At 38.8% G+C, this 25,272-nt stretch overlaps 1 protein-coding gene across 4 annotated transcripts; it reads left to right on the top strand.

The window, feature by feature from the left end:
* The first annotated feature begins 24 nt into the window (after positions 1–24).
* Positions 25–22,695, top strand: CSTF2 (cleavage stimulation factor subunit 2). Of its 4 annotated transcripts, XM_081126452.1 has the most exons (16): positions 100–184; positions 1,294–1,372; positions 2,167–2,336; positions 3,274–3,410; positions 3,858–3,977; positions 4,093–4,230; positions 6,737–6,860; positions 11,278–11,340; positions 13,575–13,634; positions 13,812–13,898; positions 14,276–14,417; positions 15,188–15,363; positions 15,647–15,939; positions 19,515–19,640; positions 20,338–20,463; positions 22,485–22,695. In XM_081126452.1, exons 1-15 carry the CDS (start codon positions 127–129, stop codon positions 20,458–20,460), a joined length of 1,896 nt encoding a protein of 631 aa, XP_080982578.1. In that variant the 5' UTR covers positions 100–126; the 3' UTR covers positions 20,461–20,463; positions 22,485–22,695. The 4 variants fall into 4 exon arrangements, with proteins under 4 accessions (XP_080982577.1, XP_080982576.1, XP_080982578.1 ...); XM_081126450.1 differs by lacking the exon at positions 13,812–13,898 and having other exon boundaries at positions 92–184; XM_081126449.1 differs by lacking the exons at positions 13,575–13,634; positions 13,812–13,898 and adding an exon at positions 9,877–9,942.
* The last annotated feature ends 2,577 nt before the right edge of the window (positions 22,696–25,272 follow it).

Here is a 25,272-nt window from a genome sequence, read left to right as displayed (position 1 = left end):
GCTGCGCTGTGCCCGCCCAGTCCAGGCGTTTCCGGTTCACGCTCAGTACGGAAGCGTGTTGGCCGCCGGGGTCGCGCGCAGTACGGAAGTGTGCCCGGACCAACCGGAAGCCGCAGGCAGAGAGCAATGGCGGGTTTGAATGTAAGGGACCCTGCGGTAGATCGTTCACTCCGTTCAGTGTTCGGTAAGAGTAATGCGGAGTTGCCAAGCACTGGGGAGGGACAGAAAGAGGCAGGGAGCAGCGAGGAACGCCCCCTGCTCCTCTCGAATCGCTTTGGGAACCTGTGATAGCTCTGCCTGCCTCTCTTGTGAGGCGGCCAAGCTGATGGACTCGTGGGCCAAGTGATGTTCCCCTTCGCCCGAGGTTTGGCAGCCTTTCCACGATGTGGCTGAGGAGATTAAACTAGCGTGCAGTTTCTGTGCGTTTGTCCTTTCGTTGGTTTTCTAGCTTCAGTTATTTTCCAGAAGCGAGGGCGCTTAGCAACTGCCCCATACTACTTACTCATCTCCTATTTCTGAGCAGATTGTGCTGAGGGTATAGATCCTTGTGTCCACTTCCCACCCTCTTGTAAGGACTTTCATTCTGTGCTTAAAGCCCGGTACTTTTTAGTTCGTTCATGGTGGTAGCGGCAACCTGGCGTCTTAAGGCGGATTGTAAATAAATGAATGAATGAACGATTAAGACCTCGTCAAAGAAATTTTAAAGAGGATTTAATCTATTCTAAATAATTTTTTCAGCCGAAATAAGTTGGGTTTTTTTGTGTGTGCGTTTTTTTAAGTATGTGTGGTGATTTTAAAGCACCTTTTGGAAGGGGCATGGCAAAAACAGTACAGAATAATTTTTAAACGTCTTCCATTACATCCATGGTCATTCTTCTTTGAGTGGTTGTGTGTGTGTGTAAATATGGACATATGAACCGGTTTTTAAAATTACAATATTGATTATTTTAGTAGTTAACGATAAGACTTGCAGACCTTCAGATAAATACCAATGCCTAAGTATTTTCACCAAAGTTAAGGAAAATGTAACTCTTGTCTGATCAGTCTGTGAACTTATATTTAGGAGTGTCTCCACCTTATGTATTTAGTCCCAGTGGTTTATTTCTCTTGCAATTAAAGTCAGCAAAAATTGAAATCCTATCTAAAGGAATACCATGGAACTGGGATTGGAGGAGCACTGTATTTTGAGCCAGTTGTTAACATTTGCCATGATATAAGAAAATACTGTTTATTTTTTTACTAAAGATCTAGGCTACAGACTCAGAATTTTAATGTTATCTATTTTTTCCTTAGTGGGGAACATTCCATATGAAGCTACTGAAGAGCAGTTAAAGGACATCTTTTCTGAGGTTGGACCTGTTGTTAGTTTCAGGTGCGATTCTCTTTTGTTAGTTGGTGGGAGTTTCTTAAAAATCACCACAAATTTGGCCATTAGTAATAATGGCAAGGTTTGTACTGGTGACTTTTTGCACGCATTCTTCTTCTTTTTTTTTTCTTTTTTTTTTATAACAGTTTTATTGAGATATAATTCACATACCATACAATTCACATTCATTTTTACTAAAAGATACTTTTTTTTTTAATGCAGGCGGCATTCAAAGGTCATGCCGTTTTCAAGTATGCCCAGGCTTTTACTCTCTCCTGGCCCCTTTTATGTTTCCTATGCTCATGTGTTCAGCTTCAGGGTCGGCCAGGTATGTGTAACTGGTTTGCATTTTCTCCAGAATCTGCTGCACATGCACACAGTCAAGCCAAAAATGTGCCTTCTCTAACAATGACTACAACCTCAAGCTAGTGGAGCTGTGAGCATTCCCTCTTCAACCACCCCCGTGATTGTCATTTCTACCGACAACACTGCTGGGTGTGGGCTTTTCCCACCACACCAAATTGAGCAAGCCCCTTCACTAGTCACAGAGAAGCTGTTGATCCTTATGACCTGCCCTGTCTTGTCAACTGAGCTGGGTGAGGGATTCATTTTAAGAAATATTTATGAATGTCAATTGTAATTAAAAAATAAGTTTTTTTCAATGTTTAAAAAATATTCCAGCGAGGCAGTCAGGCTGATAGTTATTTACCTTACAGTTCACCAAATTGGAACATGGCAGTGTTTGCAGGAACCCTGTGTGTATGTAACATTTATGCCTGATACTCGGTTCTGCTCTTCAGGTTGGTATATGATAGGGAGACAGGAAAGCCAAAGGGTTATGGCTTCTGTGAATACCAAGACCAAGAGACAGCACTTAGTGCCATGAGAAACCTGAATGGGCGTGAATTCAGTGGGAGAGCACTTCGAGTGGACAATGCTGCCAGTGAAAAGAACAAAGAGGAGTTGAAGAGTGAGTATAAACCCAAGTTGTATGCAACATGAGGTAGTATAGATGTAACAAAATTTTCCATGTATGGTATGTTTAAGCATCTTAAATGGTTACTCACACAGCTTTTTTTTTTTTTTTTAATATATCTAATGATTTCAGAAAGAGGAAGGGAAAGGGGGAGAGAGATAGAAACATCAGTGATGAGAGTCATTGATCGGCTGCCTCCTTGGTAGGAGAAATATTTATGAATGATCCCCTACTGGGGATCAAACCTGCAACCCTGGCATGTGCCCTGACCGGGAATCTAACCTCGATCTCCTGGATCATAGGTCGATACTCAACCGCTGAGCCTCGCTGGCTGGGCCCACACAACTTCTTCTTTTTGACCTACCTGAGGTGCCTGCATTAGGGAAGTGTGTATCTTTGAGAAACAAGGTAAAGTTGACTTTAGAAGTTCCTCAGTTGCCAAGGAGTTAATTCCAGTTGAGGGTGAATTCAGGCTCACCAAGTTATTAGTAGTACTAATTATGTCATCGGTGTTTGCCACTCCTATAAACTATGTTGCCAGATCTTTAGCTGGTGGAGACACTAAGGCATTTGTAAGGCTTTTTTATGAGGTTGTAGATCCAGGAATTCCATTTTGAAATTAGCATCTTTTTCTTTTTAAACCTTTTGCTTTGGAAATTGCTTGTCAAAGGAAATGGATATGCCTAATCCCCAATTTAGGTTAACATTGTCCGCCTCTGTGAGTCTAGTCCCAGCTTTACTCTGAGAGCAGAAAATACACTCTGTCACTTTCTTCCACAGAAATAAGAGACTAGCCAATCACTTATTTCTCAGCTCTAGAGAATTTGAAGTTACCATCACGTCCTTACAGCAGCCCTGGAAAGTAGATATTTTGAATGATTTAGCTCTTTATTTTGCCTCTTTAACTTTTTTGTACTTTCTTCCCGATCAGGCCTTGGCACTGGTGCCCCTGTCATTGAGTCACCTTATGGAGAGACCATCAGCCCTGAGGATGCCCCTGAGTCCATTAGCAAAGCTGTTGCCAGTCTTCCACCAGAGCAGATGTTTGAGCTGATGAAACAGATGAAGGTAGGAGGAGGTATTAAGTTATGAATAAATCCAATCACATCAGATTTTCAAGAGTTATTGGTAAAGTAAGTGGAAATGATTCCCTGAGATCAAGTAGAAGGTGTGCCTGTTGACTGCCATCTCTTGCACTGTCACTATTCCACGTGTGCACAGTATATTTTACATTTTGTGCAAAGAGCTTTTCATTTTTGTACACAAACACCAACACAATCTGGCTGGGTTTTTGTGGCCCATAGATATCAGATGTAGATATTAAAATGTGGATTTTTCCCTAAATGATTGTATTATGGTATTTGAAATGCCTCTTCCTTCTCTTGCCTGCCATGACCAAGATTTTGTGTGCCATGCAAAAACCATTACATTTCTCAGATGGGAATGGCTCTAAATCACTATCAATTTCTAAGTAATAAGTATTGAATCTAATGTTTATTCTGTTTATCTTCTCAGCTCTGTGTCCAGAATAGTCCCCAGGAAGCACGGAACATGTTGCTCCAAAACCCTCAGCTGGCTTATGCTTTACTTCAAGCACAGGTAGTGATGAGAATTGTGGATCCAGAGATAGCCCTGGTGAGTGCTACTGGTTCTTTTATGGAACTACTGAGGTAAACCCTGAGTGGGGGTAGGAACTACCTAATTGCTTCGTTAAACAGACAGCTCATAGTTTTGTCTTTTTACCTTTTAGAAAATTCTGCATCGCCAGACCAATATCCCAACGCTGATGGCAGGCAACCCTCAGCCAGTCCACAGTGCCGGGCCTCCCTCAGGGCCTGGTGTGTCAATGAATCAGCAGAATCCTCAAGCCCCTGGGGCCCAGCCTTTGGTAGGGCTTTACCCTTTAACATTTCTTTTATCTGTCTTAGAATGTTGTTTTCATTTTAGGTCAGGCGCCAGAGATGGTCATTTCAATTTCCAAGCATAAAAGTAGTTTCCAGGTTGAACAGTATGTGGCATCTGAATGAATATAGATTTGGTGCCAACTTTGTAAAACAAAGAAGTCCTTCCTGTATGCCCTTTTTATAAGCTAATTTTGTGTGTCTATGCATGTGTAGCATTGTGGTTGGCACTTTGTTATTTCCTATACCTTGTTTTATTTAATACAGTGATTGTATGAGGGTAGCACTCTTATGATCTCCATTCTTACCAATGAAAAAAGTAAGAACCTAGCTTTTCAAATGTGACACAAAACCCTGAAGCCATAGAAAATCAATACATTTGAAAACTGAAAAATTTCTATATGGACAAAAAGAAATAAACATCAAAGACAGATGACAAATTGGGAAAAAGTATTTGCTATACATGTGGACAGTTGACTCATTACTTAAGAGCCCTTAATCATGTTTAAGAATGTTTATTGCCACATTATAATAGTAGAAAATTAAAAACATCCTAAATTTACATCAGCAGAAGAATAGAGAAAATATAGTATACTCCACAACAGTTGAATAAACTACATGTGTCACCATGAGTGACTTTCAAAAACATAATTCCATATAGCAATTAAGATAAACTAGGATACATGGTATCAACACATGGTTTTTAAGATAACTTAAAAACATAATACCATACAGAAGTGGAAATAAGTGAATGTGGAAGCATTCCCAAACTCATGGGATATATGTGTCTATCAAAAACATGTTGAGCGAGTTGCAAAGAATATTCAGTATATAATGACATAAAATTTCAAAACATCTATAAGAATTCTTAAGTGGCTATCTAAGAAGGGTATGCAGAGTGCAATTAAGGAAGACCATGTGGGAGATTTCAGTTATGTATATAATTTATCTCCTAAGCTGTGTTGTTAATTTTGTCTACTATACAATTTATATATCTGGAATTTTTCATGATAAGCAAAAAAGACCATAAACCAGTAAGAAAATTATCAATAACCCAGTAGAAAAGTTTGCAGTGGATATAAACAGTTCACAAAAGTAGAAATACAAATATATATTAAATACATGGAAAAGTGTTCAACCTCAAAAAAGATAAATGTAAACAAAGTAAAAAAAGCTACCATTTTTCAGCTATCAGATTGGCAGAGGCAAACAACTTGGACGGATCATACAAAAGTTTAGGGCAGGAATCTGCCACCATCTCCTGTAAATGGCCCGATCGTAAATATTTTTGGCTTCGCAGGCCGTGTAATCCTTCCTAACTACTCAACTCTTCTATTGGAGTGTGAAATCAGCCATAGACAATACATAAACAAATGTGCATGGTTGTGTTCCAATAAAACTTTATTTGTGAAACAAGTAAGCCAGATCTAACCCCTGCTCTAATTCAATAAATATTTCTTCAGAAATAGAATGAAATGAAATAAGACCCAGAGAGGTTAACCCATCCAAAAATAGCATAATTGTAAGTGGCGTTGCTAGGATCTAAACCTGGTTCTTTGTGACGTCATAGCCTGTTTTCTCTTAACCACCTTACTATACAATTTCTGTTTTAGAGGGGTTTTTTTTGTGTGTTCTCTGAGAATATGTATGATTTTTCTTATAACTTAGATATTGTTTATTAAGCTCTTTCTGTTCCAAGGGACTGCTCAGTTCTCTGGGGAATACACAGATGAAAACATATAACAGTCCCTTTCCCTCCAGGAGCTTTACTGTAGCATTAAAAAAAATAACATTCCCACCTCCCCCCAAACTAGAATTATATCTCAGGACAGGGAGGAGAAAAGATTGGTCAAATTTTAAAAATTTCATCTTAAAATGCAGACTGCCAGCAATTTCTCTATTTTTTTAAAAATATATCTTTTATTGATTTCAGAGAGAAGAAAGGAGAGGGAGAGAGAGAGATAGAAACATCAATGATGAGAGAGTCATTGATTGACTGCCTCCTGTATGACCCCTTCTGGGGATCGAGCCCGCAACCCAGGCATGTGCCCTGACCGGGAATCGAACCCCGATCACCTGGATCCTAGGTCGACGCTCAACCGCTGATCCACGCCTGACCAGGCCTAGCAGTTTCTTTATAAAAATGTCCCAGCCTCCTCTTTTTCTCCTGGGGTTCAAGGCACTTTTTGTTTTACTCTTATTGCCAGGCCCCAGTCATGAAATCAACAATAGATGCTATATGTAGCCTCACCACACAAATAAGACTTGTCTCAGCTTTTAGAACATCTTAACTGTGTTATAACCAGGCTCTTCATGTGTATTGCATCTTTTCGAAGTGTGTTATAAACCTAAGTCTGCATGAGACATGCTATACAAAAAGGGTATTTGGTAGAATATTTGGGGTGTCAATTTGAAGAGTTCTTTAAGGTCATAGTCTTTGTGTGTTGAGTCTCCACAGAGATGTCTACATACTCTGGTTTTTTTCCTGGTCAGGGTGGCATGCATGTCAATGGTGCACCTCCTTTGATGCAAGCTTCTATGCAGGCTGGAGTTCCAGCACCAGGGCAAATACCAACTGGTGTAACAGGACCTGGCCCTGGTCCCTTAGCTCCCGGAGGTACGTTGCATTTAGAGTTCGCCATTTTGGTATTTTGCTAAAGTTTTTTATTGCAAACGGGATAGATGTTGATATAAAATTAAAATACAACTAGGGAAAAAAATTCTAGGTGGAGGAAACAGTTGATTTCTTATATATAAATCCTATATGTTTGATTATGAGAACAGGGAAGAGGACAGTAAAGTGGAAAGGTACAGTGAAATTTCCAAATTAATGAAAGGAAAATTGAAATGAATGGAAACTAGACCAAGCCAGCAAATACGGAAAAAAATAAAACGATATGGTAAAGTAAGTAATAGTAAACGTAGAGTAAGGGGGAAGGAATAAAATCTTGTATAGTCATTATTCTACTAAATGTGAATGGACCGAATTCTTCTGTTAAAAGCCAGAGACTGTTAGATTAGGGTAAAAACACATGGCGGGGGGGGGAAACAGATACAGAGTACATGGACACATTTCTTTTTATTAACAGACATAAAATCACATTTCATTAAGTATAATCAGACCAGGCTCTGGCTGGGTAGCTCAGTTGGATAGAGCATCTTCCTGATATGCCAAGATTTTGGGTTCAGTCTCCAGTCAGGGCACCTACAAGAATCAACCAATGAATGAACAAATAAGTGGAACAACAAATTGATGTTTCTCTCTCTCGGTCTTTTGCTTTTCCTCTCTCTCTCTAAAATCAATCAGTCAATAAATAAATATAATCAGACCAAAGAACAAAAGGAAAAAACAATTTTAAAAATTTCATATGTTCATTGAAAGTGTATATATAAGGCTTGCTATTATACTTGTAGCTTTTCATTATTTAACAATTGTAACTAAAGTTATGCATGAAATAGTGATTTCCCCATATGAAACACCTGTATGAACACATAATGTATGTCAATATTGAAAGTTTTTAATACAGCAAACTTACTTGTTAATTTATCTAATTTGGGTTAGACTGACTACAACACTACTCATGGGGGATAATTTGAATCTAAATTGTTCTGTTTTATACAGAGACAAGTTGACAAAGAATGGAAGAAGGGATTTTTAAAGAAATTTCAGCAACTCACAATTTTCATTTATCCTATAATGTTATAGTTAAATTATCTTTCAGCGAAAGAAATAGCTTCTGTATTTTATATGTTTATGAATTATAGGTGTGTAATTTACCTTAAAATAGTTGTAATGTGGTCCTACTATACCTGACAAGTATGCAAGCCATGACATATGCAGCTCATTATATGAGCTGAAAAATATCCAAATACCCTGTTCAGCAAGCCAAGTGTATTGACCATGTACTTGGATGTCAGCAATGTCAAATTGCTATAAAGGTTTCTAAGGGACTGCTCTGCACTTCTGTATTTACATTGGCATGAACTATTAACATAAAGTGTGGATCAGCATTGTCTGTGGGACCACAGTTTGAATAGCATTGTGTTAGTGGACAAAAAATAAGAACATTAAGGAATAAAATAATGGAATCAATAGGCTTGATTTAATATATAGAGGGCACCTTATATCTTTTGACTGGAGAATGCCCCCGCTCCCAAATGACCATGGCACAGTAAAGAAAAAATGAAACAAAAAAACTTGGCTGTGTACACAGGTCATAAACTAAAAACAAATTTTAAAATATAGAGATTTTACAGTCTGTGCTCTCTGATTATAAGCCAATAAAATTAGAAATAAATAATTAAAAGGTGACTGAAAAACACACACACTATTACTAGGAACATACTGTGGGTAATTCTTGAATTAAAAAAAGAAATTTATAAGCTGCCTAAAAGACAACAAAAAGTAATAAACTTCATATAAAAAACTATGGGAAATAGTGAAAGCAGTACTTAAAGGAAAATGAATATCTCTAAATGCCTATATTATTAAAGAAGAATGGAACTCTGAGCCCTCGTCTGAAAGAATTAGAAAAACGATTTTAAAAAATACACCAAGAAGAGGGAGTTAATAAATATAAAAGTTGATATTAAGTGTAATATGAATTTTCAAGTGATATTTTTTGTGAGTTTGTAGCATTTATACTTCTGAAGTTATGAAAACACTAAGATTTTTGAGGTACCCTCACAAAGCTCTTTTATAGTTGATGAGAAGGCAGAATAACCTACTAGGAAAGTAGGTAAAGAAAATGAGTGAGCACTTCATAGAAGAACAAATCCAAATGGCAACAAGAACAAATTCATTTATAGTCAGGGGACTGTAAATTAAATAGCAAGATTTTGCTTTACTTAAACCCGTCAGACTAGCAAAAGTTTCAAAGACAGGTGATACTGTTGATGGGGAATATGTGGTATCATTAATTACATTGCTGGCAGAAATTTGAAGGTTTTCAGCCTTTTAAGAATGTAGTCTCACATTAAAGATTCATATACACTTTGACCCATCAATTCCACTTCTGGGAAGCTAGTGCATACAAAAAAAGTGCTGTTATATAATAGTTTATAACATGAGAAATTATGCCCATAATTCCTTCTGCCACCACTTTCTTCAGATCCTAAATCTTTGTATTGTTTTGATGAGTGGTCTGAATAAATCATAAAATGTAATTGGCTATAAGACAGCTTTGAAATCAATTTGACCTGTGATACTCAAACTTTAGTTTGCAGTAGAATCACCAAAAGAGCTTATTAAAACACAAATTGTTGTTCCCCACCCACAGACTCTTTAATTTAGCAGGTAGGGCCCTGAGTACTTGCAATTCTGACAAGTCCCTGGTGATGCTGATGTCGCTCGGTGATTTGAGGACCATATTCTAAGAACCACTGGTTTAGGCCAACTCCTTCACATTACATACAAGGAAGCCTGGAAATATGTTAATTTTATCAAATTATTTGTTCAAAATCACACTTAGTAGTAGGGCTTGGGCTAGCACTGGTTTAGGTTTTTTATCCATGGCTCCTTGATGCCTGGCATGTTAAATGGAGTAAAAGAATGTGATTTGTACTTGATATTTTAGGTAAGTACTAATTAATGACTGCAAACAGTTGAGCTTGTCTATTTTCCCCACTTGCAGCATATATTGCTCCTTTGAGGAAAAGAGAAGAATTTCTATGTGGAAAAGGCCAGACAAGGACTTGTGGCACATGATTATTTTTTGTATAGCAGTCATCACACCCTAACTGGTTAGAATAAACCCAGTGGCCCCTCTTTCTAACAGATACATTGCAATGACTCTTTACTATCCGGAAATGAAATGCACAGATGATATAACCTACTTAACATGATTTTTAAAAAATCGGTATAATGCCCTACCTATAACGTAAAGGATAAGTTAAAAGAAATTAATTTATAACAAAATATTTTTAATATGCAATTGTTCAGGCAAAACTATACTAGAAAACAAAAGGTAGCAATCTGACGCTTGCACCTATACCATGAATGTAAAAGCTACAAATGTAGACAGATTCGGGTATGGTGGTTTTTTTTCGCTACTCAAATACCACAAGGACTATTGACATTGGTGATATGATTTTCTGAAATGGTGAAAACTCTTAATAAAGTTCTTTTTTTGTTCATTTTTAATCCTCACCCAAAGATATGTGTTTATTGATTTTAGAGAGAGAAGGGAGAGGGAGGGAGAGAGAGAGAGAAGCATCGATGTGAGAGAGAAATATCGATCGGTTGCCTCCCATCCGTGCCCTAACCAGGGAATCGAACCCACAACGCAGGTATGTGCCCTTGCCAGGAATCAAACCCATGACCCTTTGGAGCATTAGGACAATGCTCCAGCCAACTGAGCTACCCAGCCAGGGCTCTTGGTAAAGTTCTTAACAAAACAAAATATAGTACCCTTAATTTACTCAATAACTGCATTTCTGAATTTCTGGAAAATACAACACACACATACATAAACAGGGCAAAGGACCTATTTTGTTTACAAATAAAACAGACTTAGGTTTTAAGTTCAGGTGGCCATAAACAGGTTTTCGTTTGTATGAATGTTCATCAAGACATTTAAAAGTTTTGTTAGGGTAATTATTGATTTTGTGGGACTGTCTCACACATTGCAGTATCTCCGTCAGCTTCTCATTAATTGCCAGCCATGCCCCCACAAATCTCTGTTACAACCGAAACAGTGTACCCATACATTTACAAAATACCCTGGAAACTACAGTCCCCTGTGAGAGGAATTACGTGAGTAAGTGCCATTGTTCTGCATTACAGAACTTCCTGCCAAGGTATCGATAACCAATGAGATTAAATATTCTTATTTCACTTTTCTGTCACTGAAGCTTAAAGTATACTAACAAATTCCCATCTTCTGTATAACTGCATTGTTTGGTGGTAGTTATCTATCTCCCTTTGTAGGTTTCTGCTTGTGGGACAGAAAGAGGAAATTTGTTAACTCAGCCACTGTGCTAATTTTTTCCCACTGCTCTAATTCTTGTTTTCTTTCTTGCCCTTTATATTCTAGGAGGAATGCAGGCCCAGGTTGGAATGCCAGGAAGTGGACCAGTGCCCATGGAGCGAGCACAAGGTAAATAAATAGTAATATCTTATTAATGTGAACTGTACTTGGAAATGTTCTATATCTGCACTGTCTAAGATGGCAATGTGGCAGCCACTACCCACACATATAGCTATTTGAATGTTAAAGTAATTGATATTAAATTACATTGAAATTAGGTAAAATCTAAAACTCAGTTCCATATTACAACTGCTCAGTGGCCACATGGGGCTAGTGGATACCCTACTGGATATTACAGCTATAGAACATTTCTGTCATTGCAGAAAATTCAATTGGACACCTCTGGTCTAGACTTCCAATCTAGGGATTCAGAGCCCAGCTCTACAAGGATTGATGATGAAGTAAAGGATCCTTTGTTGCCATTTAATTCATCTCACCTTTTCCTGATAGTCTAATGATTCTGCTGACATGTTTGCTCTCCCTCTGTGCATATATGTTGATCAAGTAAGGGATTTTAATAATGAACATGTAATATGCAGCTGGGTACGTCAAAGACTAAATTGAAATCCCAGAGAAAACTGGGAGGGGACCAAAGCTGTGGCAGTAACACTGGATACCACAGTGGTAGGCACTCCAAAATCTCCACGTTATTTCTCTATGTTGCTGGAATTTGAAGGAAATGAAAATGCAGTGGTTCAGTTGAAAACATTAGGAGGAGAGAGAGTGAGAAAACAGAAGGAACTAACAATAAAACTGAGTGCATACTGTAGGTCAGGCACTTTAATTTTCGTAAACGGCCTTGTGAGTTAGGGGTCAGCACCTCAGTTTTCAGGTGAAGAGATGGAAGCTCAGAGTTTTGAGTTACTTGCTGAAGGGGACATGGTAAGTAAATACCGATACCTGAGTAACGTGGACTATACTTGGGGCGCTCATCTTCTCCTCCAGCTAGTAAGTGACAGAGCGAAGATTCTGAAGTCTCCAATTCTAGAACCTATCCTCTTTTTGTCAATCCATACCGCCTCTATTAACTTCCAAAAATATTTTCTTTAGACAAGCTTAAGTTACTTCTTAGCATATGGTCCATAAGTGAAACCTATTTTTAAGCAAAACATTAAGAAATAGAACTATATACGTACTCCTTATCTATGTGCATTGGACTTGGTTACGGAAGCTGTGACTAATAATCTTGTCAGGTGGTTGATTGTAGGACAAGCTCTGGGCTAAGTACTTCATCTGAGCATCCCATGCTTTTGTGCAATTGTGCCCCACCCAGCTAATCAGTAGATTGCATACGTATCCTAAAGTATTTTTGCAGTAGTGCTGAGGAGTTGGGGTTTCAGTCGTACTTTTACCTCTCCCCAAGCTGTAGCTCTCCGTCAGTTGAGCTGTAGCTTTTTGATATATACTTCCACAAGGCATCTTCCTTTCTGCTATAGTTATCTTCATTTTCCTGGTCAAAAGTTAACAAAGGGAAGTGGCTCTAGTTTTGAAGGTATATCAAGGCTGTCTTCATGAAGAGACAAAGTGAGATGAGTTTCCTTTCATGAGTTTCCTTCAGTACCTGGCAGAAGAAGCAAGAATCTTTCCATTTGTACCTAGTTTGTCTTTCTTTTCCTGGAATCCTTGTTTCTTTGGCACATTTATAATGGTGAAAGGAGACGGTGAGATGTTTAAGATGATACTTCCTCTTGCCTTCTGCCACCTTTGTTTAGTGTTAGTGCCCTTGTCATTTCATTAGTCTTTGTTTGCTGTTGTCATGGTGTTTGTTTATTATCAAAGACTTGCAGTGGCAGAATATTCTTGAGGAGTGACATTCTCTTTCCTTGTCTGAAGTTCCTTCACTGCATTTCCCCATTTGGTACTTCTGTTGTGGGCCTCTCCAGAATATATCTTGCCTGCCACATTCAGTATAATTTCTTTCATTTTTATTCTTTACCTAAGTAGAGATTCAGAACCATCCTTTTTATATTTTGTTTCTTTTTTAATGGTATCATAAGGAGATTTAGGGGGAATCATAATAGCAGAGGTGGAAATGGAAAGTGGCTGGTATTCCTGCCCCAATAAAATCAGTGGCCCACAGGTTTCAGCTTTGGAAGCAGTCTGATCAAAGCAGAACAGCTTCTGATCCCAGAGATGCTAATATAGTTTAGGAAGATTTTGTAGCCTGAGGCAAACTAATGAACTCTCGGCTTTTTAACTTACACGTATAAATCTCCAGTGCCTGTATGTGTATGTTTCTGCGTGCGTGTGCAAGCTATTTTAAGTGTCTGCTCTTTCTCCTTTTCAACTTACTGCTTACCTAGGAACCCTACAGCACTCGCCCGTGGGACCCGCCGGGCCTCCATCAATTGAGCGAGTTCAAGGTACCCATTGTATCTGTGGGTTTCCTTTTGCTTGTGGTTCAGGGTGGGACGTTGAGAGGACAAGGACTGCTTGGCAGTCATCCTCACGTTCAGAACCCAAAAGGGTAGTGTTTTGGGTTTTTGTTTATAATTTTTTCCTGTTGGGGCCACAAGCCTAAGATTGACCTCTTCACACAGGGCAGAGAACATGGATGATATGGGCATCTGTCCGAGGCTGTACTCCCTCCCTACTGGTGTCAGGAGGCTTGGATGGAATAGCAGTCTGTAAGGAGACAGCAGGTTCTTGCAGAGCCATGGCAGTGTTCACATATGCCAAGACCCTTACCTCTCTTTTGTGACTCTGGTCCTTGAACTAAGGTTGATTATAAGGAAAACCAGGAGCATAAGTTTCTTCAGGTTGCAGTGCTAGTCCTTGGAAGGTTCTCCCCAGTTTGCTCTTTATATAATTCCATCCATACCTCTGACATGGCACAGATTCTGCCTACACCCTGCTTCTGTTCTTGAGCTGCAAGAGGAGTCTGCTGTGGTGAGGTGTCACCCACTCTAAGGTGTCTGAATTATGTTGTCAGTGGTGTATAGAGTCATTTCTTGTTCCTTATATGTCCTTCACAGCAGTAACTCCCCATTTGTTTCCCTGTCAGTGCCGATGCAAGACCCCAGAGCAGCTATGCAGCGTGGGCCCTTGCCTGCCAACGTCCCAACTCCTCGAGGTCTGTTAGGAGACGCTCCAAATGACCCACGTGGGGGCACTTTACTTTCTGTAACTGGAGAGGTAGAGCCTAGGTAAGCAATGACATGGAAGGAAAAGCTTAGAGGAATCAGAATTTTTCCTTGCTTTGAGAACAAAGTCTTTCCACACTAGTTGTGCCCGTTGGCTGCTGTTCAAGACTGAGCACTTCTCCTTGAGCAGAACTGTGTACTTGACTATGTCATTTTGAACTAACCATGGCTACTCCCATCTTCAGATATTAGAATATCTAGCACACATACCCAGACAGGAAAAACATACTGCTTATTGGTAGTAGTAATATTAATAATGGCAATAATAATCATACTAAAATAATAACTTATATTACTGGGGATTATGCCTCTGACTCTGCTCGGAGTACTTTATTTAGATCATCTCATTCAATCCACACAAACCTGTGAGATTGATAATAATATCAGTCCCGTTTTACAGATGAAGAAACTGAGGCATAGAGAAGTTAAGTAAATGGGCCCAAGATCACACAGCTAATAAGTAGTGGAGCCTAGATTTGAACCCCTATGGTAACAATGTTCTTAAGCACTATACTGCATACTCATTATATATAATGGATGTCCATTAAGTCCTTATTATGAGCGAGCGCCCTGACCAAATGTGAAATTCTAGAATATGTTGATTTACGTCTCCATAGCTTTTCTTCAGCCTGTTTGGTGTTACTCTCTTAGCATTCATAGACTGATGTTTGCATCAGTTCTTTGTCTGATTTTTGCTTACTGATCTTCTGGTTGACACTTTTGTCTTATTTTTTGGTTCTGTTTTAAAATATAATAATTTTTTCCATCTGTAGAGGTTACCTGGGACCACCTCATCAGGGTCCACCCATGCACCATGTCCCTGGCCATGACAGCCGTGGCCCGCCCCCACATGAGATGAGGGGAGGGCCATTAGCCGAGCCCAGACCTCTAATGGCAGAGCCAAGAGGACCTATGCTAGATCAGAGGGGTCCACCCTTGGATGGCAGAGGTAAGGGCAGACCATGTCACAACACTGACTGGTAGTTATGGGTTGGTGATAAACCCGGCTGTCTTAGGCTCTAATCTGGGATGAAGAATGCTGGGGCAATCAAGTTGGCAGGCATTTTAAGGTTTATCTACAAATCTGAGAAATTGGGGAAGAGAAAGCAGTCCCCTGTAATTGGGGGGAATTGTGACTAGAGGAATTGATTTCTGTCTTCCTTGGGTTATTGATTCTTCTTGCAGTAAAGGTGGATAGCTACACAATGGTTTTCTTGGACCTTACTTTCTAGGCGGAAGAGATCCCCGCGGCATAGACACACGAGGGATGGAGGCTCGAGCCATGGAGGCGAGAGGATTAGATGCCAGAGGATTGGAGGCCCGTGCGATGGAAGCCCGTGCGATGGAGGCCCGCGCGATGGAGGCCCGCGCGATGGAGGCCCGTGCAATGGAAGTCAGAGGGATGGAGGCCAGAAGCATGGATCCAAGGGGCCCCGTGCCTGGCCCTAGAGGCCCTATACCTGGTGGAATCCAGGGTCCCAATCCAATGAGCATGGGGGCTGTTGGCCCCCAGGGATCCAGGCAGGTATGTGCGGCACATTCACTTCTGGCTTCTATGTGAAATCTTGATCTGCTCTGAAACTGATTATTCACCCTGATTATTACTGCTTTCTGATTTGGGCTATTTCTCAGCCTGTTGGAAAGGGAAGTTTAGAATCTCCCTTCCTTTAGTTTCTCTGTCCCTTAGGATAGAGATTTTCTGGTTTACAGGATTATAGTCCAAAAAAGCGACTTTTTCCCACAATTTCAGGAGCTTTTTGATTCAGAGCAGAGGCCCTGAAAATTCAGAGATAAAGAGTATATCTAGGCCCTGGCCGGGTAGCTCAGTTAATTAGAGCATTGTCCCGATATGCCAAGGTTGCGAGTTCGCTCTCCAGTCAAGGCACAAATAAGAATCAACCAATGAATGCATAAATAAGTGGATTTTCTCTCTCTCTCTCTCTCTCTCAAAACCAATAAATTAAAAATTTCTTTAAAAAGAATATATCAGTAGTCATTTGAGAAACCTCTCCCAAATGATTAACTGCTTTGTTAGAGCGTGCATATGAAGATTCTTAGTGGTCATTTAGATAATCTTAGGTTTGCAGAAACCTGTTTTAGTTTGCTTTTATTGTCTAGCCTAAGTGAACAGTGAGTATGAAAAGCAGTTTACTAATGCTCACCTTAAAACCTGTGGAACTGAATTCTTATCTCTGCTTTCTTTTTATTTGTCTCTCTCCAGCTGTGAGAGTATGTGGTTGTCTGTGATTGTCTGTGTGTTGTTATCTCCTCTCTCTTCATCCCCAATTGATTGTGGGGAGGTGTGTATCTCCCCTCAGTTTCAATACGCTAAAACCTTCATCTCCTTCTAGCCCCTCCACCTTTCTTTTTCCTATATGTCTTCCTCCTTCCTCTACGTAGTTCTGTCTCTCTTTTCTCTTTCATATGCTTCTGTGCCTTCCTCCCCTCCTGTGTGTGTGTGAGAGCGAGGAGAGAGAGAGAGGGAGAGAGGACAGAATGTCAGAGCTGAAATGGAACATGTCAATCATCCAATTCTCTCATTTTGTAGGTTTGGAAACTGAGACCCAAGAATTCAGGTGACTTGTCTAAATTCACACAACTGAAAAGTGGCAGAGCAAAGAATAAGACCCACTATTTTTTCCACTGTACCACTCTGTCCTGTTACCTGCATCTTGTATACGTGTGTCTCCCTCCCCCTCTTTAAAATGAAATATGAGTATGTTGTTTCTGGTATGTGTCGAAGAAAACTGTTCTCTATTGTTTTTCAAGTTGTGCTTTTAAAAAATGTGTTCATGGACCTCAATGTTTATTGTGCCCTCTATGGTCAGTAGCCTCATAATACAAATGGTTTTTATGTGTTCCTTCAGTCATTCAACTAATATTTATTGAGCACTTACTATGTACATACCAGACAGAGCTGTAGGTACTAGGGATATAGCAGTGTGAACAAAAGAAGTCCCTGCTCCCATGGGCCTGCAGTCTAGTTGAGACAGACAACAAATAACTATATGATGTGCTTATATAATTCTGTCGATAATGCTGTGGAGAAAGACACTGAAAACAGTGGTTGGAAGACTATTTCTGGATAATGTCTTGCTCCTTTATCTCTGCTAGTGCTTGAAATCATTACTCTGTAATGTTAGGCTTATATAGTTTTCATTAGTAGATTCTATAAAGTTCATTAGATTTGAGGTAGAGAAAATAAAAATTTTATGCTAAAACCTTTTAAAAATTGTTTAAGTTAGTGTGTAAACTTATAAGTAAATATATAAAATACATTCACTCATATATAATAGATGTAAATAAGAACCTCACTTCTTGCCCTGTACCTGTCTCCCCTGTGACCACCATCTCCTATAGATAATTGCTTTTTAATGTATCTTTCTAGCAAATAAGAATATATATTCTTATTTTTTCAAATACAAATATACTATATTTTTATTTTTCCTCCCTTCTGTGCCTTGTTTTTTTACTTAACAGTATATCCTCATTTGATCATTTTAAATCAGATTTTAATTAACTCCAGTACACTTAAGTTGGAAACTCATCAGTAAAAGGGTTATTATTGTTAGAGTGATTATATAACTTATCATCAAACAGGGACACATTTGAGAATGAGAGTGCTGTTAGTATTTACTCAGGGAAAAAAGCATAAACTGGGATTGTCTAGGCAAACCTAGATGTATGGTCACCCATATTATTACTTGTCTGCCTAAAATAGGCACTCCTGGAAACTGAGTGATTAGACCACATTACAGTACTTCAAGTTAGCATTGACTGAAGCTTCAGAAAGGTTATTCTCAGAGATGCTTCAGGTCTGTAACAGATGATGAAAGTTCAGACCCATCTGTGGATTCAATATTGATAAAGACCAGGAAGTGACAATAGTTTAGCAAGCTGTACAAAGTCATACTAATGCTTTAGTATCTTTAGGAAATGAGTTAATGCATGTAAGTGAATGTTCCAGATAATAGAACTATTCTACCAAATTTTTAAGCTACTCGAATGAAAACTTGTAAAGTGTATTATGCTTCCTTCCCTTCTTAAACAGAATACAAAAATTATTTTAATTATTTTGAGTACTCAAGGTCATCATTAAATGTATCCATTGTTGTATATGCTATAATAGAAAGCTGAGTTATTTCCTGTTTCTAGTTTCCTTCACCGTCAGGCTGTCACCTGGCTCCTCATATTGCTGTCGTGGTATCTGCTCCTAATGGTCTATCCTCATTTCTTTTATGCTTTGCTGCTTCTAATCTTCTGGGGAAGCAGGTAACAAGTTTGTTAACAATTGGTGTTTCATAAGAGTACCTAAGCTCTGGGTGAATGCCTGAATGTGAACATAACTCCAACATAGGGACTATTTAACAGTTATCCTAGGTGCTCTGAGGCCTTTTCCTGGGTCCTGGTAGTCTTTTCAAACACTGAACTCACCAAATATCTTAAATATTAATAAGTATGTTATAACTGCACTTTGTTCTTTTAATTCGGGTCAGTCATATTTCTCTGTATGTATTTAGCATCTGCTGCATATTCTCTGGAAAGTTACAAAAAACAAATGTTGGGCTAATAGCAATCTTCTCCCCAGAGGCCTTCCCATCTCCTTTCTGCCTCTACCATTAGGATCGTCTCTGCCTTACTTGTGGGATAGGGCCCTTTGGGATGAACAACCTATGTCTGATTGAACTAGAGGTAGGCGGTATCCCTGTGAATGTAGCTTCCCCAGTGGACCAGCATCCATTATCTAGAATCTGTCAGCTTTCATTTCTGTTTCCACTGAACACTACTTTCCAGGATGCTCTGTTTTCTCTGTGCTTATGTGGCTGAATTTTGCTTGATTTGATGGTATCCAGTTGTGCTGTGTGATATTTGTCGATGCTGGAGCTGTTGTAAGCAAATGTGTCTAACTTGCTAATTGATCTGCCTAAACCCTGCCTTCTGCCATTGCTAGCAGTAGGAAATGATCTTCAAAATCATTAATTTGCTTTTCTTACTCATATCCATAATCAGATCATATTTTTTAACATTGTTGTTACTGGATTCTGGCTGCCTATATGAGAAGTTCCAAAAATCTCTCCTCATCTCTCTTTGTGCACATAGGTCCCAGTCATGCAGGGAGCAGGCATGCAAGGAGCAGGCATGCAAGGAGCAAATATCCAGGGTGGAGGCCAGCCTGGAGGCTTTAGTCCTGGCCAGAACCAAGTCACTCCACAGGACCATGAGAAGGTAAGCAACGCAGCCTGACTGCCTGCATGTGCACAAATTATTTGGACTCTTTTTAATTACCATGTGCAAGTCCTGGATTTCCAGAGCCCCTTTGGAAGTGGTGTTTACTCTTAGAACTCTTCATGATCTTGTTAACCTGAAAATTTATTGGCTGGTCTTAAAATCCTTAAATGGATGTATGTAAATGGCAGCTTATTTTACATTTCAGACTCATCTACCAGTAGCCGTTTTTTGTACAGTCCAGATTGACGTGAAAATCCAAATCCCTTCTTCCCCTTTCTGCCTTATCCCTCAAAAACAGTAGCAGATTCCCTACAAAGATCTTTCTGTTTCTGTATTTGACCATTGTGGGGAGCTCATGTCTGATAGAAGGGCTAAAACTTGAGAAAAGGGGAGACATTCAAAACAATCGAAAACTGAAAATTTTCCAGGGCTCACGGATATCACCTTAGTCTGCAATAGCTTTGGGTTCGTAAAGGTGTCTGCTGTGAGTCTTCTAATCTTAGGTATTGTACTTGTGCTTTTCATTGTGCCTTTTCTCATCTTCTAGTTTTGTATGTTTTTTGTTTGGTTTGGGTTGATCTGCGGGGGGCTGTTTTCTATGTGTGAAATATCTTTCCTTTTGGACCAAAGCTGGTGTTGTTATTTTGTAGCTGCCATCGTTAAAACTCACTCCCTTTTCTTTTTCTCTTCACAGGCTGCTTTGATCATGCAGGTTCTTCAGCTGACTGCAGACCAGATCGCCATGCTGCCTCCTGAACAGAGGCAGAGCATCCTGATCTTAAAGGAACAAATACAGAAATCCACTGGAGCACCTTAAAAGGTGAGCAGACTTACCCAGCCTGAGTCAGGCAAGCTCCTTGTACATTTGGGGGATATACTGCCAACCTTAACCAACAGGACTCTCCTGACCTCAGGACTCTCTGAGGCCTGCACTCCTTTTGGCTCGACTCTTCGCACTTCAGTAGGTCAGCCCTTATCAGGATAACAGAAGGCTACAGGACATTTGTTCAGATATTGAATTAGTTGTAATCTTTTTCAGCCTTTCTTTCCTAATGGCAAAAGTAACATACAATCAGTTTATTTCAATTAATCAAATACAGAAATGTGAAAAATTCAGGGTAAAAAGCTCTGCTTCCTTAATCTCGATCCCCAGACATAACCTCTAACTATAGTTTGGTGTATACCCTTCCAGAATCAGCTGTGTTATTTTATTCCAAACTGTCCCATCAAAATGGTAAGAATACAGAGCATTTCAGTAAAATGTATAAATGGTTTCATTTCCAGTATTTATTTTATATTGACTATTTTGAGGTTAAACTATTGCAGGACATAATTAAGGTAGTAAACGTCCACCATCACCCTCAGTCCCTGTATGTTTGAGAGATGGCTGTACACAGCTGCCCTTATTTTTCTTGCTTATCAGTCAGGTAAAAGGCATCATAACCATGTGACCTAACTTGATTATGTGTGATGGTGTTTCCTTTAAAAAAAATTTTTCCCCAACAGCTTGTATTTCATAAATCTGTTTTCTAAAAACAGTTTAAAATTTACATTGTCCCAATATCAGCTGGAATATCAGTTTGAATTTCTACTTTTTACCCCATTCGTATTCTAATTTCCGTCCACATATCATATAATCGTGAACTCATTCACACTAATTAGCAGTCTTTATTAAATATGTCATATTTTAACCCATATTTGTAATGCCATTAAAACATCCAGACTGGAAATAGACATAATATCTGTTGTAGATGAGTGGCTAGTTAGACTTTTCGGTATGACCAGTACTTTAATTTTTTAGTTCACGTATCCGGGGCATTCTATTTTTTTTTCTTTTTCAGTAAAAGTATAGAGTACCTATTACGTTCAGAGGAACAGATAAATAACACTTCCTCTTTTTTTAAATTTATTAATTTATAATGTGAGGAAATTACTATTTTGGGTTAATGGAGATAGAAATGTTTCTGAAAGTTCTTGCATTACGTATTCTTGCTTGTGAGATATCTCAATTCAAAGCCTTGCACATAAACGACAGGGCAGGGTTTTTTGTTTTACCTTTTATTTTGAAATAATTGTAAATTCACAATTCAACTTGAAAAAATAGTACCTCATGTACCCTTTCCCCAGCTTCCCCCAATGATAAGATCTTGAGAAGCTGTTGTATAATACCTTTTGGTCTGTAGTACAAAACCAAGAAGTCAGCATTGGCACATTACCGCTAACTAGACTACAGACCTTACTCAGTTTTCACCATTTTTTTAAACCTACATTGATTTGTGTGTATGTTGTGTGAGTGTAGTTCTGTGCAATTTACACAGGCGAGGCTTTAATGGTTATTTGCCGGTATCTGTGTATACTGTAGCTAAAATATTGGCTCTCCCTCCATCCTGTACCTTGCTAGCTGTGATCCATCTCTGCTACCACTGACAGGCTTCTATACCGTTACCATTAGAACACTGATTCCCAACCACGGGCGATTTTTCCCCCTACAGGACATTTGGAAATGTCTGGAGACATTTTTGATTGTCACACCTTTAAGGGGATGTTGCTACTGGCATTCACTGGTAGGAACCAGAGATGCTTCTAAACATCCTATAATGCACAGGACATCCCCCATAAGAGTTATCTGGCCCCAAATGTCAGTAGTGCTGAGGTTGAGAAATGCTGCCGACAAGGACGATTACTTTTGAGAGGCAGGAGGCAGCCACCTTAGGAACCTGCTCCCGGTGGTTTGCTCTATGCATAGTCTCCCTCCCCCACCTTTAAATTTTTTTTCCTGGTGTCTGGGGAAGAGAATTTCGTCTCCACTTCTAATGGCTTTCTCCCAACTTTTCCTTACAGGTTTTCAAAAATACCTGGCAACAAATCTGGACATTAATTCCATAACTTTGTTGAAATGTTACAAAAAGATGACTTCTACATCCTAAGCTTCAAATGACTCAAATTGGTGCCAGGCGGAGGACTCCCCTCACCTTCTCTCAGAGCAAACCTAGATCATTCTGTTGTCTTAGTTTGTATATTTTCTGTGACTTGAAATAAACTTTGAACACAATTTTAGTATATTGCAAATTGATATACACGACCTTTTTGCTTTTAAAAAGCTGACTACCAAGGGTGAAACCTTAGATGTATTTTCTACCCTTACTGCAGTGTCGTACTTCAGTGTTATACTGCCACAGCTGTTTTTCATTTAAGTTAACCATTTATTCTTCTTGATGATATTTGAGAATTTCTCAGAAACAATGGTTTTTCGTTTTGTTTTTGAGAAACAGTGTTTTCTGAAACTTAGTTTTTACTCAGTCTGCTTCCAGTGGGAATAATATTTGCCCTTTGAGAACTTGCTAGAACTTCTGAGTCTACTGGAAGAAAATAGCACATGCTTAGAGTTACAAAATGGTCAGAAGGCCAACAAAGCGAAGAGCCTAGCAGAGCAGTGTATAGTTTAGAAAAATCGAAATATCAAAATGCGTTCTTTTGTCAATAGCAGGTCTATTCACATGCATAGTTCAGAGTTAAGACAAAGATGTATTAGCCACTGGTTCTAGTGTGTCAACAACACAAGACTGTGGACATTTCCGTGTCTATTCTAAAACTCTCAGTCTGGGTAGTCAACCTTAAAAGTTACAAAAGCCACAAATTTTTCATATGTTCAAGATAAAGTAAAAACTGAACAGAAACCAAATGGACAAAATACATTTCATCCTACCTTTTAGATAGTCACTAACCTATAGACCTACCTTATAACCAAATTTATTCTGGGAAATTAAAACTTAGAAAACCTGAAAACTATTGCATTACTATTTATTTTAAGAGGACCGAATGTCGAGCACAAGCAGATTGCCCATTAGGCCCTCCCCTACCTGCTTCCTTGCAGATAGATGTGAACATAATTAGTGCCCTAGCTCTAGCCTATGGCTCTTCTGGCCTGCTGTTCTCTCTCATAGTGACATTAAGGAGGAACGTGATTTCTCTCCATCAGGCCAACCTCAAGAGGTTATGAGGTGCCTTAATAATTAGTAAAGTTCCACTGGAACTGCTCAAGCCTATTTATATTCTCAGAATCCTACCCTCAGATTAAGATTAAAAGCCTGCAATAGGCTTAGAGAGTGTAGTAGCATATTGCTTACATGTCAAGCAAAAGAATGCAAAGATAATCGACTTTACGAGAGACATTGAAATTGAGGGATTTTCTACTCTGATATATAAACATTTACTACAAGAATTTGCTGAATAAGATGCTTCATATTACAACCTAGGAAGAAAAACTTGCTCAAAACAGTTTAGGAGCTTTCTGGGTGTCGTGCACATCCCCAGTTTGGGCTTGGATGTTGATTATGTGTAGGATTTATTACTATCGTTACCTTTTCTGCCTACTTCCATGAATAGTCTAGACCTTGATATGTTGATTTTAGCAGCAGTCATATCTTCAAAGTGTCAATATAATTTAGACATTGGGATCAAGAGTGAAGCCTTTCTCAGTAGGAACTCATAAGATATTCAAGGAACGCTAAGATTCCAAACCAAAGTCATTGAAAATCAAATTATCATTTGGTCAGCAGCTGTCTAATAGGAACCATATTGTCAGGGTTCCATTGTGCTTTTTTCTAAAGCCTTATTAAATTTAGATAGCTGAAACCGAGGAAATTGGCAACAGTAGGGGTACCCCAATCTATTCCTACAGAAACATCCATTAATACTTTATACTGATGTCCAATTAATAAATGAAACATAATTCACTACTGTAAAGTTCCTGACTTTTATTTTGTTCAGACTAGTGACTGAAAAAATCAATCTTACTAATCCTTCAAGTTATAGAGGTTTCTGGGTAATCAGAAACAATCATTTGTTCATTTTTGATCACTTAATGGTAGAGAAAGAAATAGGTACTATAATACTAATTCAGTAACTTAACATTCTTGTAAATCTTATGGGTTGAATTGTTTTTGGGCACAATGAAGTGTGGGGTTTTTCCCTCTTTTAAGGGCCCTGGTCTTCTTTCTACTGATTCAGTGTGACTACTTACATCCCAGAGCTAGGAAGATGGGAGAAATAAAAAGCATTTTAACAAGAGAAAGAAAAGGCATTTTGCTTATGTCACTAGGGAAATGATTCCCTAATGAATAAGTAGGTGGGAGCAAAAAAATATCAAAATTCGACATTATCTTTTAAACTAGAGATTAATAAACCCCAGTAATAAAAATGACAATAAAGAGCCCCCATTGACTAAATAAGTTGTCCTAAGATCGAGTTCAAGTTTTCACACAATTTTCAACAGAGCAATGCAAGCTAATGAAAATATAGCTGACTCTCAGTTATACAATTTCAGTTATGATTAGCATACTTTCAAGATTTTCTTTCCCAAATGGAGAGCCTAAAGTAGCAAAAGATTTATTCATTAAGCAAAGAAGAAAATCCTTCATTTTTTTGACAAGCAAAAATAAGTAAAGCATAAATAGCTGTTCACACTGGATAAGACCATGTTTAAAAATAGCAGTAAGAATGTACATAGTGTATATAGGGATGAGGTTCTTGGTAATTTTATGTTTTATTTATGCTTATTATGTTTTGTCATTCTTAAATAAATTTTTATTTTGAAAAAGCACCCTACTTAGAAATCTTTTTTGAAGGT

Source organism: Miniopterus schreibersii (genome assembly GCF_964146895.1).
Source record: "Miniopterus schreibersii genome assembly, chromosome: X".
Taxonomy (NCBI): Eukaryota; Metazoa; Chordata; class Mammalia; order Chiroptera; family Miniopteridae; genus Miniopterus; species Miniopterus schreibersii.
This window is presented reverse-complemented; position numbering and strand designations above follow the sequence as displayed.